Here is a 19,008-nt window from a genome sequence, read left to right as displayed (position 1 = left end):
GTCCATCATACCATAGACCTCTGTATACTCCGCATGGTCCATATGATCATATGACCTCTATATAATCATACCCATCCTATCCACTGCACCTTACATGTGAGCCGTCTGAACAGACCTTGAGCCGCGCCCAGCCGGCCGCGCTGCCGGGCGGGCCAGCCGAGCGTAATTAACAGCCGCGCCCGCCAGTAAACAGCCGTGTAAAGTAACGAAACAAGACACGGACGGGCCGCAGCGAGCACCACAGATTGCAGCAGCGTACCGGCTCATCATTGGGTAGTTTACAGGACCGTCTTACACGGAATACATACGTCATATGCCAGTTTAAGGCTTAACGAGAATGCTGGGCTGTGCATAGCTTCATTCACAGATATGATTGAGTTGATATGGACTCTGGGATACATTCACAAAATATTAAAACGTAAAAAACTTTCAAAAGCTCAGGATTATCATTTTTGCTTGATTTTCACAGCCGTTCTGGATTTCCCACAATTCGTTTGGTGTCGCTAACATGTCCGCTCTAATGTTCCCCTAAGTTTGGTTTGCACTTGTCACCTTATATGAAAACCGATCACTGGGCGCCGCTTGATCCTATTTTGAGCGCAGTTTCCAAGTGAAACTGATAAGTCATAGGTGTGGAATCACTGCCTGGATACTGGGGCCTTTTGCAACATTATCGCAGATGCTACGAGTATACGGGAATTCCCTGAGCGCTTTCTGGTTGCTTTGGCTCGATATCAGGAATACGGAGGATTCCCAGTGTAGCAAATACAATGCCCTGAAATAACACGATTTAGGAGTAACGTTAAGATTTGCTAAACTTGAAACATACGGATTTTGTGACCACAAATTATATCGGTACGCCAGTCACTGGCGAACTTTAAAAACCACGGGAAAGTGATTTTTGCAGGTCCGGCCATGGCCCGGTGATCTAGTGACCTCCGTGACCTTGACGTAACCTCAAGGGATCTTTGCGCGCTCCTGGTCAGCTAGCGTTTGATAAGTCAGCTTATGGATTGCATAATCCTACGCAGTTTATAAATTCCCGCCTGAGGACTCCACAGCCCCTAGACAACAGATGATAGTAGACAGTCTCCTTAGAGACATGAGACGCCAAAAAGTGAAAATATTGGCTGTCTCTGACTGCTGCAGTTGCTACTGCACACTGCACACTGCACAGTTCAGTGACACTACCAGCGACCTCGCCCGTGACACGATACAGTGCCCCGAGGCGGTGCGAGGTCACCCAGTCACGGTGCAGCGCCCACAGGGCCGCAGCAGCAGCCCCGGTGTTTGTCAGCAGCACAGGGCACGCTACTGCGTGACACCGACGCGTGTAATGGATAGCACGCAGAAATAATTAGATGCGGATGCTTTGTATTCAAGCCGTGCATAATGAACGTTTAATGTGATATGTATTGTGCAAGATTTGACATAAATGACGAATTTGCGTGGTTGGGGTGGATAACCGCGCATATTACGGTATAAAAGGAATTAGAGTTTTGATCTTGGAACAATGGTAAATATGATGCAATTATGATGCATTTACGCTTTCTGATACGCAGTGACAACAGGCTGACACATGAGCTTCACAACAGATCTTTTTCATCTTGTTTCCTGAGGATGATACGCACTGAATAATGACATGCTCTTGTTATACGTATTCGCTCATCTAACCTGCACTCTGAGAGAGCCAGTATAGAGGACAGGTGTCCCGGCTGATCGGCGCGTGCCTCGTGCACTTATTCCGTCGGTTCAGGTGCGATCTGGGACCCGTGCACCCGGGAGTATCGGCAGCGAGACCGCAAACGCTCGCCGGACAAGTCAAGTGCACGAGTCCTCACTATGTTGGAGCATGCTGCTGTTCACATGCAAACTGGCTCACGGCGGAGGCCTGAATTTAGAATGCAAGCCAAACGCAAAATCAAAGCAGATGAGTGCGGACTTCTCACATCCTTACTAGATAGGTATGTGGGTAAGTTTACCAATTTGTCAATCAAAATCCCTTGTTTTCCTCACATTACGAGCCGGGGTTCCATAGCGCTCCATCCATACCTTCGCCTGTGACCCTACCACTGACCCTTGGTTGACCCTGGGCTGACCTACGGCTGACCTGCACGCCCCGCGGCGTCCACTACTGACCCAGTGGAGGCTCGCCGTCGTCCGGGGCTCCCGGTTCAAGGCGGTACCGTCTGCGGCAGTGAAAGTCCCCGCTTGCCGCATGATTTACCATCGGCCGTGGCCGGCCGGGCCTTGAATCCCGCCAGCGCCTCCGCCGGGTAAACACCATAAAGGCGCGCGTGGCGGCCGCGCCGCGCTGGTCGCCGCGCGCAGCTCCTCGCCGCCAACAACTCGTAAAGCAGCGCAGCGCCGTGTGGCGGCCAGGTGCGGCGACTGTTTGCCGGCAGCGGGGTCAGATCCCAGCGACCTGGGAGCGCCAGCCGCGCCGCTGGCCACGAGCGATTTATGACCATAGAGCGGCGCATCTGCCCGGCGCGGCGCGCGCTGACGACCGCGGCGCGCCGCTGCTTAACTCGGCGCGCGCCGCGCGGCAAATAAGGCGCACCGCGAATACAAAAACGGCGCGGGCGTGTTCCGGCGACGAGCTGTGGCGCTTTTTTCGGCCGCAGATCCGCCGAAAAGAGGCGGACTGGCGGTGAAAAACTGGCCGCAGCCAATAGCTGACCTTCCGCAAGCCTCGCCGGCCGGCGTGACAGCGGATTTGTCCGATTCATCATTAGGCTACATTATTCACTTGAGCCAGCCGGCGTCAAGGCAAAAACTCTCGAGCTGGAAAGGCCGCGGCCGGACGGAGGGCGGGCCGGAGTCTGGCGCGCTGGGCGGCCGGGTCAACAGAGCCTGGAGTCGCCGCCCCGCCTCCGCCCACCGCCGTCGCCGTCGCCGTCACACTCACCTCCACCATACAAGCTCGAACCGTCACACAGGCACTCGCTCCGTAACGCTGCGTGACGTCACCGTTACGTCACCGTCACAGCCGTGACTTGGCGCATCTATAAGGCCCCTCGGCCCTCACCGCCCCTCCCCCTCTGACCCACCACTGAGCACGTGACCCATGGCCAGCGGGCAGTGTGTGGTCACGTGACTAATGAAGAGCCGGCGATGGAGTGCCGACGGTCTCTGATGACGGTAATTGAGTCAAACGAGCAATCCGGGCAATTGGCGCAGCGCCGCCGGCCAGCGCGCTGTCTCGCGCTCAGCGGGGCGGACCAGAGGACCAAGGGACCAGATCGACGGAGGCTGTTGAGAGATGAGGCCGATGGACCAGGGACCAAGGACTGGACTGCTGGACCAGGGGAGAGACAGGAAAATAGGCCACCAAGCTAAACTATGGAGGCAACAGGGGACAATTTTGTGTTGGAGATGTGGCGAAAAAAATGCGCGGACATAACCGAAAAGCAAGAATAATGTCTACTAATTGTGTTGGAGACTGGTTGATGTTTTGATCTTTTATAGCCGATAGCCAGCAGTGATCCCCCAATTCGTTAGTTCGGACAGACAGACACACAGACAGACAGACAGATAGACAGACAGACAGACAGACAGACAGACAGACAGACAGACAGACAGACAGACAGACGACGGCGGACGGTGAGGGAGGTGGAACTGGAACGGCCACGCTCGGTTACGCAGCACTGCCCAGGAGCAAACCTAGCAAATCGAGCCTGGTCAGGGTGCGTCAGAGCCTATCCAGCACGCTCCCATGTCCGAACCGTTGAGCTGGGCGGGCCGGGGCGGAGACTGAGAGGTCAGGTCGGCGCTGGTCAGTGGTCACTGATCCTTTTTCTTTTCCTTTTTCTGTTTCTGTTTCTTTTTTTTCTTTTTCGTTTTCATTTCGTTTTTCTTTCCTTTGCAGGGATCCTGTGTACCCTCCAGAGGAACGTCCGCGATAGAGGTTTCATCCGTCCGCCCTTACGTCTGTCCGTCTGTCCGTCCGTCTGTCTGTCCGTCTGTCCGTCTCTCCGTCCGTCCGTCCGTCCGTCCGTATGTCGGCCCCGTCCGGTCCGGTACGGTCAGACAGGCGGACCAACGCGGGCGGACCGACCGGCAGGCGCGGACGCCATTCATATTCAGCAGGGTCGTTCAGCAGGGTCGGCGCTCATCTCCATGGCGAAAAATTACCACCGCACAGCCGGCCACCGACGCCTGAGCGGCTATTTTTAATTTGTAATGGCGCCTTGAGGTGGTCGCAGCCATGTAAATTCACGCGCCGATGCGGAATTAAAATCAGCGGTCCGAACTCCGAACAGCGCCCGGGAGTTGACGGATTCCACGCGAAATGTGTATGTTCTGTCTTCGGGAATCCTCTGAGGATAGTTCTAGCCCGGTCCGCTCCTCCTGTCCTCACCAGTCCTCCTGTCGACCTCTCACGACCTCTCCTCTCTGACATGAGGACGTGGGTCAGCGGCGCTCCGCTCCCAGGGAAGGAGAGCGGTCGGCGCCACGGGAGAGCCGCCGAGAGCCGCCCGTCTCTGTGCCCTCCAGCTGAAGAGACGTCGGCCCGGCAGCGCCAGCACAAAGCCGACTAAACGGCCCCCATTCAGCGCTGGCCAGCCGGCCGGGCCGACCGAGGGCCGGCTCCGACCCCGGCCCGCCGGACAGAGCGGTCCAGTGCCACCAAGCGTGAGTTGTGTATGTTTTTGCCCGGCGCAGGGACGGTGGCCAGCAGGACGGTTTTTGTGCGCGGCGCGGCGACGCGCATTGAAGCCCGACAGCCATGGGAAACGGCCGGCTTCGATGATCTATGGGGCGAACGCCTTATCGTCGCGACGGTCACAATGCGACCGAGTCAAAATATGGCCGCTGGACGCGGATTTATGTATACCGACGGCGAGGGGCAGGGCGACGACGGTCTGGGAGGCGGGGGGGGGGGGGAAGACGGAGCGGCGACGCGTCGGAGTGGCTGGGCGGAAACAGGGCAGAGCAGAGCAGTGAGAGGAACAGCAAATGAGAGCTGTCAGAGCTGACATCAGAGGCCGAGTGGCGAACAGCGGCGGCGGCGGCGGGGCGGACGACGGACGGGAGAGCAAACCCAGTGGGGCAGGAGCGGGGGCTGAGGGGACAGGGGCACAGCCAAAGTCCGTGCTGGAACCAGCAGTGGACCTACTGAAGTCGATCAGCATCGCTCGGACATCCGATCACCATACAATGTCGGCCGGAGCCGCCGGCATCCATAAATTGGCCGGTCATGCCGAGCGCCCCAATTGAGCATTCCGAGCGGCCGTTCCGACCATTGTTTACCGATCGGCAGCGTCTCAGGCCAGCCGGACAGAGCCGAACCACCAGCTGAGAAAGATGACAGAGAGTTTATTGTAATTTTTATCATCGCTTCTGTGAAACGCGCAGTGTGAGATGAGCACATTGGGTCAGTAGTGGGTCAGCGAGCGAACAGGAAACGGGATAAATCATCGCCCATTTCCGTAAACAACATCTAACCGCAGATCTGCTGAGTGTAACTCACCCTACCTCGACACCTATGACCCGCACACGGAGCGCATAACACCACCCGTCGCCAGTGAGGCATCACTGATCAGCTCACGCCTTCCCTTTCTAGCGCGCGCTTCCGAGCCACCAAACGAAAACGAAAATACGGTCCGCTTGGTATGCCGCGCAGGGTCATACCGTGCGTCCATTCATCGGCGACCCTTCCGCTCCGCTTCCCTCCCTCCCTCACTCTCTCCCTCCCGGTGCGTAAGTACCCTTCCAACACCTCCCCCGACACCTCCCCGCACCTCCCCCGCACTCCCCGATCTACCCATATCTCCCCTCCCGCGCACCTGGGCTCACGCGGGCCGCTCGGGTGGACCGAGACCCTTTCCCGATGTTTGCCGCTCGCCAACCCCATCCGGCGCTATCGCGGTAGGGTGGACCGCATGAGACAGGCGTTCTCACTGCCTCGCAGTAGCCATCTTCGTTATCAGACCGCGTCAATAGACCGTCACCAGGAGCCACCAAGCGTCACCAGGTGTCACCAGGCGTCAACAGACGTCATCAACATGGATCAGTAGTCACTAGCCATCACTAGATGTCATAAGACGTAAAAATCAATCGTCCGTCATCAGCCGTCATCAAGCCATCACCAAACGTGACCAGACGCCAAGGGTCATTCGCCATCACCAAATGTCGCCAAGCGTCACTGGCCTCACCACATGGCACTGACCGTTACCACACATAATCAGCCATCACCAGGCTTCACAAGCCGTCACACAGCCCAGTCGGTCAGTCTGTTGGTCACCCGTCCCCTGCAGAGTGATATTCGCCCCCCCCCCCCTGGTCCGACCTCACCCCCCGTGTCGGTCCCTATCAGTGACAGGTGACGACCGGCCCATCCCTCGCGGTGACCGGTGGCAGGCGCGGCTGACCAGCGCGTTAGTCCGACACTTGTTCTGACCGCCCATTGTGCGCCGCAGGACAGTCCGGGCGGTGTGAGAGTGATTTATATCCACTGTGCGGCGGTCCACTGCTGCCCAGAGTGGCCGAGACAAGTGACCAGTGTAAACTGCACTGGGGGGGGGGGGGGGGCAGGGGGTGAGTGACAGGGCAGGTGCGGTATGTGGCTATAACAGCAGTAGCCACCACTGATAGACACGATCAGTGGATTAAGTAAACTGCAGTTGAATGTTCCTGTCATGATAGAAACAGCTCGTCCTGTCACGGCTAGTGACGATAACAGTTTGATGTGTGATATTGCGTATCAGTAGAGCACTAAGCTTGCTATAGCCAATGTTCTGCAATCCACCGACACCGAGGTATATTGCAGGTTACATCAGAGAACACCAGCAGTACGTCAGAATTATGCCATGTCGGAACAGACCCAGTGCAAGCTGAATGATCCAACTGAACTGGGTTCTCCGTGCCATGGCGGCAAATGATTTACGCTTCATTTGGTGCCATCCGTGCCAGATCAGAACAGATCAGAGCAGGACAGATGAACCAGATCAACGCACAGATCAGACCCTAAGGACACCTCATAACACGACAGATAAGGCGGACAGATCAGCAGTGGATAACCACGGGTGGTCCGTTGCAAGATCAGGGGAGATAAGCCCCGGGCCGACCAGTACAGATCACACCGCGTGCGCCCCAGCCTTTCTAATTACCCAGCTATTTTTGTTCACGTCTCGCCTCGCGGGAAAAACGGTCACCAACCCTTTCGCCATTCAAAGAGTTTTTACCCATTGAAAAACCAACAAAGCACCGACCAGCCGGTCCGGTCGACAGGACGGAGGGGGAGGAAAGGGTTCTAGTCGCGCCTGACCATGGTGGCGACCGCTCCCCTCCCCGCTCTCCGGTCCTCACAGAAAGGCTGGCCGGTCCCACAGGGGAGAGAGGAGAGAGGACCAACGGAGGACATCCGGATAAATAGAATAACACGGCGGTCAGCGGCTGTCGGCTCAGGGATGTGGGCCGGCCCAGTTCAGAGGGGTCCCGGCCGCCGCTCCGACCCGGGCCGCCGCTCCGTCCCGCTGGGAGCGGATTAGACCGTCTGGGAGCCGTGCCGAACGGACAGCCGGCGAGGGGTGCTGTCCCACCTGTCCGTCAGGACACCCCTGTCCTAACCCGACCCGGCCGCAGCCCGGATCAGACGAAACCCCGGCCGGCCGGACACGGTCCGTTCCCACCGCCAGGCGCGACATGAAGGTCACAAAAAAACGCACCGACGCCAGATTTGCTCGCATTCCATTTTGGTTCAGCTGCCGGTTTAGGATTACCGTTATTGGGTCGCGTTGGTATGAAGAATGCTGGAATAGGAGCTTATTCTGAGAAGAAATGAAATAGTTTGCATTCATGTGGCGTTCATAGCGGGTACGTTGCCAACCGTGCAATCCTTTCGGCGTGCCGCCACGGGGTGCACGTAAAAACCGCGAGTCAGCCGGCGTAGCACGGGAGCCGTGCACTCGACTCCTGCCGTCAACGGCCATCCGGCCCAACAATAAAGGCGTCAGTTGATGGCCTGATAGTGTCACCACTGACAACACTGAGGGTGCCGGCCCGCGTTACGGTCACCCCCTCGCGCAGCCCTCCCCCTCCCACTGCAGACAGACTCGTGCCCAGCTCCGTCCCGAAATACACTCACGTTCCCAATTACCAACACCCCGTGGTAAAATACCGGTCACCTGACACCGCTGACCAGAGGTAAATTACCAGGTGCGAGATACCGACCACCGGTTGCCGACTAATAGCTCCGCGCTACCAGCTACCGGCCACTGTCCAGGTGGGTGAGAGCGGAGACAAAAAGTGTCTCTACAAAGCAGCGGGACGGCCCGTGCCGCCCTCCCACTCCCCCCGTATCAGCGGCCGCACCCGTCCCGGGCTAATGGCGATAATTGAATGTAATGGCCCGGCTCGCACACAGCATAAATGGGGCTCTCGCCGCCGGCCAGCCACCGTCGGAAGGGTTAGGTACTGTGGTGGGTATGACCGAGCAGTTTTGGACCGGGCGCAGACCGAAAGGGTTGGGTAGGTTAGGTGATGCTATTTGCGGGATGACTGAACTCGTACGTTGGCATAAGCCAGGGTGCGCGAGGAATGTCTTATTGCCCTCCGCTATTTAGGAAGCTGGAAACATGTTTCGTGGTCATCCCAGGCCAAGTCTTGTCTCGTCAAATCCGTCAAGTGAATTTATATGCAGCTCGGCTACTTAGAATGTGAAATATGAAGCAGTTTAAAAAGCTAGTTTGAGCATTATTCGTTAATAAATTCAAATAATGTGCAACAAATGTTTCACCGCTATCGCGCGGAATCATATATGTCTGTTTTATCAAATCATGTGACATGAAGTTCACATGTGCTCGGCATGTAGATGCATGTAGCTATCAAATTTTTCTTATCTCGATTGAATAATAAAGCAGCAGGAGTGTTTCACTCCCACGACCTGCAATGTGTATTGTTGCGTGCGGCAAGTGCCGACCACCCGATGATTGGGGCTGTTGCCGACAGTCCCGGGCCCATCCGCGTGATACCGCAGCGGTCCTCTGCTCCATCCTGGCTCGGTACCAAGGTCTCCGCCTGGCACACACGGCGCCGCCACAAACAGTAATTTCGAATGGATCTGCGTGTACACCTGAGCTCTGTTTGGATCGGCCGCTGCAGCTGCGGAGGGCATTACGACCGATCACCGACCGCAGACCGCTAAGTTTGGTGAGCTGGAGAGCTGCGGAGCTGTCCTCGGACCCGCGGCTTTGCCGGGGGAGAACGCAGCTCCCTTAATCGTGCCGGCAGCCGCGGAGACTGCAGTCTGTGCGTGAGCAGTGAGCATCCTTTCAGCAACTCAGACCACCGCATCGCCGTCGATGCAGGACAAACTCACCACCGTCCACCGTAGACTCAGTTTAGCCGGCAATGAATACGGAACGAGTCCCACTGGCCACGCAGCCTTCTCATGTAAATTGGAAATGATTGAAGGGAGCGCCGGCCCGGCCGACCGGCCGTCCCGCCGTCCCCTGCTCGTTTCCAACGCGAACCGGCGACAAAACAACCATCAAAATATGCAAAACAAGTCGACAATGGTCGCGCACTGACCATATCTGGCCGGGGTGGCGCGGAGCCGGCTGAATGCCACCTTTGATGCTGCCTGTTTATCTAGATCGGGCATGTTCGGCCGGCGGGATGGGTGCCCTATTTTTGGCGGCCCCGCCGCGGCTGACAAAGGCCCGTCGCGGCCCACCGCGTCAGCTCTCCTCTCGGCCAAAACAGCACACAATCGGCCGGACGCCGGAGAGCGGCCCAGTTTGTGCAAGTGGTGGACATGACGCGTCCCGGGGCGCCGGGCAGGCAGTCCCCGGTCTGCTTTCCTAGTGGGGTGGCGGGACCGTCGCCGGGATCGTCCCCCGCCCCTCTCTGCTGGCCGCCGGGTGCCCGTTCCCAGGGTGGGTCTCGGTGAACGGCCGAGAGCGGCGGCCAGCCTTGGACCCACAGCGGCACCAGCTGCCGCCGTAACTGGATCACCGCCGCGGCAGGGATGACCGCCGGGTCGCCGGGGTCAGCCGCCGGGACGGACCGCTCGGCGTCGACACGAGGCGGGCAGATGGAATGTCGAGAGGAGGGACAGCGGGACGGGACGGCCCTCGCCGCCGCGGGACGGAGTGGGGGAGAACCAGTGAGTGACCCCTGTCCAGAGAGGAACGCTGACGGCCGACCCCTGCTCGGAGGGACAGACAGCTGACCAGTGACCCCCGCTGACGGAGAGGAATGCTGACCGCTGACCGCTGACCCCTGCCCTGAGATGACCGCCCATCGCTGATGAACGCTGACTGCTGATGATAGGCCGGTGATGTCTGAAGATTGACAGTGGCAGATGGTCAGTGCGAGGGAGAAAATGGAAACAGATTTTGAAAGGCTGGAGTCATTTTTGTGACAATTTTAATTACCCCGTTGGCGTGTTGCCGTTTCCGTTGAAAAGAAAGAAAGGATAGAGTAAGGGGATTCATGCAAATTTGTAGAGGAAAACGTCTTTTTGAAAACGGCTCCGTCACATAACGACTCAGTTAATGACTTCAAAGAATCATTTAACTTGAATCTTATAAAATTGGTCATGATTGACCTTCGATTTTGAGAACCAAAAAAAAGAAGAAAAACCTTAGGCCACGGAACAAAATGAAGCGAAATCTAGCTTTCACACATGCTTTACCTTCACGCCTCTATAGCCATAGAGCCTATTTTTAACTTGGTAGCAAATCGGCACCTTCCTTATTGTCATGACATAGTCAATGGTCAGCTTGTCCGAGAGCTACTTGGAAGATGTAAGCAACATTTAACAACAAACAAGGTTTCGCTCGCTTACCTTCGATATCATTGCCTGCATTAGCCACAGCCCACAGGGTACTGCAAATATAAAGGAATAAGAACATCCAGTGACCGCATCGTTTCGCGATGTCAGGTAGTGCGCTACATGAAGCCTCGCTTATGATCTTGAAACCCCTTTCATCTATATCGGAGAAGATACCCTTTTAATGACACATATACTGTGATCTAGAGCGACGTATTTGCCAAAGTCTCATAATCAATCAGTGTTTAATCTAGTTAGAGCTTACAGCAACTGAAAACAGAGTTTAAGCTAACAACTGTGTCTGAATGTCTGATATATTAGTGGTCATGTCAATTAAATCATACCAGTTTTAGCTGATGCAAATAATTTATCAATGATAATTTGCTCTAAAAACAGTCGTAGGGACAGTTCGATGATTCACAATGAGGCACATTGACCGCAACATAAGCTAACTTTGACAGCTGCAGGAAAGCACCAGCGACTTAACCGTCACCATGGAGAGATATATGAACCTTAAATTTGCCCAAATACTACACGCTGCTACTCAAACACTTTAAGGTGTTGTATTGTAATACGGAAAATAGTGTTTAAAATTATTTGATAGGCAATAAGGAGATGCGACTAATTTAGATGAACTGATAATTCAAAAAGAGCAAAGGTAAACAAAAAATGCCGATAGCTTAACAAACATAATTTGCTGTGGAAAGTAATTTATAGTTGATGTTTTCCCGGCTCAATAGAAGCATATTGAGCAGTGCAAAAATCAAAATTTTATTGGTTTGCATTCAAACAGTTTGAATCAAAAGCTGATAAACAAAGAGACGGCTACCGTTTGAAGTCCCCAAAATACAAGAACCTCAAAATCCTATCTGACGAGGTAAAATAATTTTCATGCAATATAAATAGAGCCAAATAACGTCCCTTCACCTGTGTTTTGTTCTAAATTTTTTTTTGTCTAGCGTAAACGTTTATCTAATTTCACGTTCCAAAAGATTAACAGGCGTCCCAAACTTTGTTTTCCGATAATGGTGGACACAAAATTTGACGGTATTTAGTCGTTTTTCATTACTGTACTTGTGAAATGAGCATTAGGTTCTGAAAACTAAAATGCCCACTAAATCGATCAGTTTGATACGAATGGATAAGCGCAAATGACGGAAAATAGGCATAGTTTTCTGTGGACGAGAAAAAATCATAGCAATTTGTTACATCTCGTTTTTTATCTCCAAACAGTTGAAAAACATTCAAGTAATTACGCAAGCGCAATTATTATCATTATTGCGCAAGTAATTAAGTATGATGAGACGCTACGGAAAAGTTCCAGAGAGAAAAATATTTTCCACATAAAATGACAAGTCAGTGCGTAAGATCAAACCTACATGAAGAAAACAAACCAAACCATGCTTCTCACTGGTAGCTGTAATGTAAAACACTAAATTCAAGTGCAATTATATCCGTGCTTCGCATGTCAATAAAAAGTCTTCCTCATCGGAAAAATAAAGCTCATACTATTTTGGCTGAGTGTTTTATCTGAACTGAAACATTTTGTCTCCAAAGAGAGGGGAAAGTGAGCATTTTCCATTGCAACAACCTATATACAAATTGTTATCACGCATTCTAATTACAATGGGTTATAAGAATACATAATTAGGTAGGTGATATTTTTGAACTAACAAAAATAAACCAAAGTCTTCAGGATGTCTTCAAAATATTGAGTCAGTAAATATGTCAGAGTGCAAGTAGCAACGCTGTGAATAGAGATCAATACTCTATTTTATTTAGGCACGCAATTGTCTGAGCATCACACAAATGTCAAATTGTGTAGGAAATGCACATTTGTCCTTTGCAATATACCACAACATATGATCCGGTATCAAAAGTAACTTGCGAGGCACGAATGCAGAACTAATACAGCTAGGAACTAGGACTGAGCAACCTTTTCAAATGCTTCCAACTACAAGCAGGACAACGTATTCGGTTCTCCGTTATCTGTATACCAAAGAATACATAAAAATAAGGACAGCATTTTAAAAATGCCCAACAAAATATATGGTTTTTGCTGTTTGACGAAAGGAATAGTTTCGGGAGCTTGCTTACAATAAAATGCATTTGTCAACACCTAAACCATAAGGAGAAACTCATTCTCCAGGACTAAACAAACAAACTATGACCCACCATAATAAAGCAGCAATAATTTCAACAGCCTATCACCATACGTAAAAAATGGTAGTCAAATTGAAACACCTAACAGCTAAAACTTATGAAATGATAAAGGGGAAGCCCCAGATTCGTCACTCGTCGCAGGCCCGGACAAGTTTCCCGCCCCCGCCGCCACCCCTGTGACCCGGCCGTCCCGCCGCGGGCGCCGGTCAGTCGGTACTCACCCTGGTCCGGCTGGCTCTCCTGCAGGATCCGCATCGAGGGCGGCATCTTCTTCCTCATATTGGCCACGTGGCCACTGGCTGGTGCCGTCGCTGCACTCGCGATCAAAGTCTGTGCGCGGTCAGCGAGCCCTAGCGGGCATGTCGGGACGGCTCGGCGGCTCGGCTCGGCTCGGCTCGGCGGCGGCGGGCGCGTCAGCGCGGCCGGGCGGCGGCGACTCGACTGGCCGGCGGCCGGCGCGACGGCGGCCAGCGGCCGGCGACGGCGGCGGCGGCGGCGGCGGGCCGGCATGGCCGCCCGCCGGCCGGCCCACCGACGGGGGGCGGCCGGTCGCCGACGGTGACCTGCGCGCCGACCAGCGTCCCACCTGCGGCCGCCGCCGACGAGCGACGGCCGACCGACGGCCCACCGACGAGCCACCGACGGCAGCCGCCACCGGCGGCGGCACAGGTCTGAGCCCTGAGGCGTGCCGCGCTCCGGTCGGGTCGGGGTCACAGGAGCCGACAGACGAACTGGGACGGGCGTCTGCCCGATCCCAGTAGGAATATGCATAAAGAGACACTCAGCTCGATACGCAAGGCCTTTCGCTAAGGCAACAAATAACAATCAATGCTAAGAAGGTGTGTCGTGTCACATATCAAATGTAAAGTGAATTCCGTTTTGCAGCGCAGTACGCTGCATGCTAATTGCTGAATATTTTATTTACACTAAATTAAGTGAAGAGGAGGAATACAATGACTATCATTGATACGACAATTATCGATCAGTACCTATATCCTCCCCACGACCACGAAACGCCTTGTCATCCCATTAATCCCGGGGCTCAGCAACAATTTTACCGATAATCAAATGCGTTCCATATAAGAGTGCATTGTTGCATAGGAAATATTAGAAGCGGAGATGGTGACCGTTCAGACACTTCAACTTCCACAAGACCAACAATTATAGCTCGATTTACAAACGGAGCAATACTACTATTTACCAAAAATTATTAGGAACTTAAGATGTGTCTCCAGACTCCAGGGGCTTATTGACCAATCACATTATTTTATCTTTGTATGTTACAGAATCAAGCTATAACATATAAAACGAATCACAGAACGGCCCGAAACAACAGAGACACTTTTGTCATCTGGCAATCAAAAAGGCGGACAAGCGTAAAGAACGCACAGGCCAACGGACCTAACCAGTAACCAGCAGACCCCCTTCTATCGTTCCCCAGTCCCCACCCTGTTCGCGTTACATGTGCTTCAGGTGTGGCCCATTTCCTATCGGCAACTCCACACAAGTGTCGGTGCTTGGTACAGTGACGGGCCACTTGGTCGTTTCATCGGACAAAGCGCCCACGATCTGTACAGTCAGCCAAATCGACAGCGTTACATCGCAGTGTTACATCGGCGGTGTTACCGTGGGCCGAGGATGGGGATTGATGGGGTAGGGGAGGGGAGGGGGAGGGGAGGTGAGGGATGACGGGTACCAACCAACCTACCACCGGCTGGAAATATTTCTATGGAGAACAGGAAAATGGCGAAAATGCAAGTAAATTTATTTACTTTTGAAATTGTTTAGAAGCGTGATCGGTGGCGAACATTGTGATAAATATCAGCACATTTAAATTCACCAATGCCCCAGATATACTCGTATGGGCGTAAAAAAGGTAGAAAGAGTGCAAATCAAATTTTCCTAATTTCCTTTTTGTTTTATCATCTTCAATTTATTTATGGTTCCGTTCATCAAAAATTGAAAATGTGTCTAAACCAATCACTAACCTTAAAAATAAGTTGCACCATTGCATTATGTGCATTGTGCATGCTTGATATCTGGGTAAGGTTGGGTGATTTTTTTTTTCGTTGAACTCCTTTATTCGTATTTATTTCAAGATCGTGTCTTCTATTTTTTTTTTTGTTCATGACATTAATTTCAAAGGAAGACAGCATTTGGGTAATGTATCACTTGTGTTCGCCTGTTAGTGCCAAACACAAGCGTTCAGACCAGCGTTCCCCGTATTGGTGAAACACATGCAGCTGCCGTACCACTATCGGACAGCAGACCGCCCACCCCTATCCCCGGCCACTCACAGCTGTGTAGGGGGAGGGGGGCGGTCAGCACCCACCAACATCTACCCGCAGGCGATGCGGGGGGAGGGTCAGCAGGGGGTGGATGGGGGAGTTTTTACTGCTGATAACCACGTGTCTTGTTGTCGAAGTTGCCGTAAATTGCAATATAATATAACATTTATATAGTTGATTCGGGACGATGATGCTGATATGCGCTGGTGAGCTATCGAGTCGATGCATGCCTGCGTGTCACCTTGCATTGGTCAAGTTACTCCTTTTCAGCATTCATATTATTTTCATGCATACGTCTATTAAGTTTTCACTTCTTTAATTGTAATTCACTAATGTCAGCCTCTTTTGAAGTGTTTCTGCATCCAGTCCTCTCCGATGAGTAATTCTATCTGACCCAGCGTCGCGCCGCGGGCCGCGCTGGTCTGCGCGTGTGCGTAGGTAACGTCACCTCTCCCAGTGGGCCCCCTACCTGAAGGAATCTGCGGTCAGTCTGCCAGCCACACAAGCCCTAGCCTGTGGCAGTGGTCAGGGGTTCCGGCCAGTCACCGCCTCGGCATCTGACGTAGACTTGGGTGGCGGTGATGCGGCTAGAGATACAACTCTGGGGTGACACAAAGAAGAGGCAGATGGACCAACGGGATGGTTTACATAGTTCGTCCTGGTATTCATCATTGGTATCTAGCTTTGGTGCTCATTTTATGTCGCCTTGGGCCAAGCCATAGATCCAAAATTTGGTGTACCTCCTAAAAACGTTTTTGTAATTGCAATGAAAGCTGCTGGTAATACATAGAAGCGGCCTTTTTTAGATGCAAATGCAATTAACTTTAAATCAGGACCGTGCTGCATATTAAAACGTATGAGATTCTGTGCTGACGGCTGGGTCAGGCATGCAATGATGGCAAATGTTATTTGGTCAGGTTATGGGTCAGGCAAAAAAAGTTATACGGCAACTTCTGACAAGGCTCCGAAAGCGGACATAGCACCACCGTCACATCTGGTTAGTTCCCACGAACTCTGAGAGGCACCTGACCACTGCATTTTCTGCGACGGTGACCACTGCCCCGTCGAGTGCACCTGCCCGGAAAAGCCACAGCTGACCAGTCGCCCGGCCTCACACTGCGCATCTCGCTGTCATTCGCACCTCATCAGCTACAGTCTACAGAAGGAAGTGATGCAAATTAATGATTCCTTGCCCTTTGTATGAAAGATAATTTCGACCATCAAATTAAAAAGCTCACTTAAGCTACAAATGGGTAAGTAAAAACTTTTTTAATAGCAGGCAATACAAGACTCGTATAATCCCATTTGCTGGTAGCCTCCGGTTAAAGTTCGCCTAAATCTCTGCATCTCACAGGAATCCCTCTCATCTTCTTTGTAGCCTGCTGCTCGCTCAGACGCTTGTCTGAGTCATCCTGTGACCATCTCCCGGTAGCTAATTGGCGTTTAATGGTCCGATGAGCGACCGATTAGCCTACAGGTGATTACTGTCATCGCCATACCACCGATCACAGTCGGTAGAACCGATGCACCTCCTCGACTTTGACCAGACGTACCACTCAGATCGCTGGTCAATGCCAACGGCTAAATGTCCGGGCTGCATGATCACCGGTGCAGAACGCCACATGAATGGTATGGCCGAGCGGCTTAGCCATATCATCTCTGAATGGAATGTGTGGCATGACATGAACCCATGAAGATTTCCGCTCCTCATATGGGTCTTTCCCACGAGGTCTTGTTAGGGCATCTCGATGTGTCTTACCTCTCCAGGGTAACAACTTGAACTCATCGGCCGGCTCGTTTTCTTCCAGCAATTAAAATGTCCGGCCGCAATTATGCGTTGAAATAAAGTCGTAATTCGAGAAGCGGCGGTGGGCCGCGGGCGGCGGCCACTCTGGCGGCTCGCGCGCCGGCCCATCACACTGAGGTCAGAGGTCATCTCGCAGCCACTCTCCCGATGAGGTCGACAATTTAGGGCGCCGGTTAGAGTCGGGCCTGTCGGACGGTGCTGATGACACCCAGGCAGGCCCGTCGGCGAGCGGGAGACCGCTCCTCGAACCGTGTCGTCAGAGGGTCGCCCCACGGGCACGGTTGAGTCCAGTGCCGGTGGTGAGCTAATCACGATCAGTCGCGTGCTAAACGGCACGCGTCAGTGAATTTCAGCGGGATGTTATGGGTTTATGGTCGCTTGTTGATGCTGCACTGCTGCAGGTATATGATAGCTATATATTCACCTTGATTGCGGGTTTATGAGATGCACCAACGAACAAATAAAAGTAGGTATTTGTTGAGCAGAGTTATTATCGAAAGAGTGTATAAAACACTGGAACAGCTGTATGGTTTTCACGAGAAAATTTGTTTTTCCGTTAGGTAAACAAATCATTTATGTAGTAGATAAAAGAAATGCATGATTTCTCGTTCATTTAACGGCAGTATAACATATAACTATGTAGTTATGATACAGTTGTTATTTTTTATTTATCAAACCCATTCACTAAGTAGCGAAATGACAAATACCACTCCTCCATCCATCAATGCTTCTGTCGATCCCTGCAACACACGCACCCATCCTGTCACCATAACGTCACCTCGTATGGTTGGTAATGTCACCGAGGCTAACCCCCCCTCCCCCCACCCCCACCGCGATGTGCAGGAGAGATACTGTCAGCGCCAACACTGCAACAGCGTAATTACCCCACCCGGCATGCAGCCGCTGACTTATCTCGGCATCTCACGTGACCTTGGCCAGCGCCCATACTCCATTTCACAAAGAAAAACGCCACAATGCCGACCGTGAATGGTTAATTACACCGCTCAGAAGTCTATTATAAAAATTACCGCCCGCGCTTCAGGTGACAACTGTAGCGTTGCGACAAAAATACCCTGCAAAAGTGCACACAAACACGCTGAGTCAGACCCGAAAAGAGTCGCGAAAAGTAAGCGCGAGACATGTGACTTTCGCACCCTGTCGCTGGTGCGCCGGGCGGGTCGGCCCATTGTGGGTGGAGTGTTTTTCGGCCAGACGCCGGCGTTTCGCTTCAGTGGAAGGCTGGCCAAGCTCGAGCGTGACTGAAGGCTGGCAAGCTGCGAACTGGGGGGGGGGGGGGGAGCTGCGAGCTGCGAGTTAGGGAGGGAGAGGAGCTGCAAGTTGCTATTGCGAGCAGCCACGGGATCGGGCCCGTCTCAGGGGGAGAAACGTGAGGACGAGCTAGGAGAATATGTATAGAGTAGCTTGGAAATATGGCGATCGATTTGTACATATATGTTTGGCTCGCGCACCCATCAGCCAACAACTTGTCACTAATCAATTACTTGAAAACGTTTCAGAATGGTGCTTTTAGAAACGTGCAGCGTTCAACGTTCGACAATATTACTTCTTCGCAACACAGAATGCTAATTACGAGAGCAACGAAAGAGCGGTTCTCCGTAACTACTACGGACAACCGTGATGATATTGAACCTTCAACTGAAACTCATTTTGAAATATTCCTAGAACAGCTGTGTAGCAATTTTGTAACCACTTGTCTCCTTGTCACTTCTGCAGTTTAGCCTGAGGGGACACGTAGAGGCCATTTTTGGCGACTATTCCATGTGTCGCCGTATTCCATTTATGTCGCTTAGTGACAGAGCCTACTCACTACTCAGGCTGACAAGCTAGCCATAATTTAGTGGCAGAAAATTGTCGTAGCTCATTAACTTACTCTATTAACAAACTTAGTTCTCACAGTGCATTCATTCAAATGGGCTTGTTCTGCAACCTACGTGACGCGATGGAAT

The 19,008-nt window shown here is 52.6% G+C and overlaps 1 protein-coding gene across 1 annotated transcript in view; it reads right to left on the bottom strand.

Annotated features, from left to right (window-relative positions):
* The window catches only part of LOC122372764 (B-cell lymphoma/leukemia 11A-like), a 51,224-nt gene extending 37,841 nt beyond the window's left edge, over positions 1-13,383 (bottom strand). The window contains exon 1 of the mRNA XM_043350321.1: positions 13,168-13,383. Coding sequence (XP_043206256.1) covers positions 13,168-13,225 — 58 coding nt within the window. The 5' untranslated portion in view covers positions 13,226-13,383. The remainder of the gene's footprint in view (positions 1-13,167) is intronic.
* Positions 13,384-19,008: the final 5,625 nt, after the last annotated feature.

This window comes from Amphibalanus amphitrite, unplaced genomic scaffold (genome assembly GCF_019059575.1).
Source record: "Amphibalanus amphitrite isolate SeventyFive unplaced genomic scaffold, NRLGWU_Aamphi_draft 001397F_arrow, whole genome shotgun sequence".
Classification (NCBI taxonomy): Eukaryota; Metazoa; Arthropoda; class Thecostraca; order Balanomorpha; family Balanidae; genus Amphibalanus; species Amphibalanus amphitrite.
This window is presented reverse-complemented; position numbering and strand designations above follow the sequence as displayed.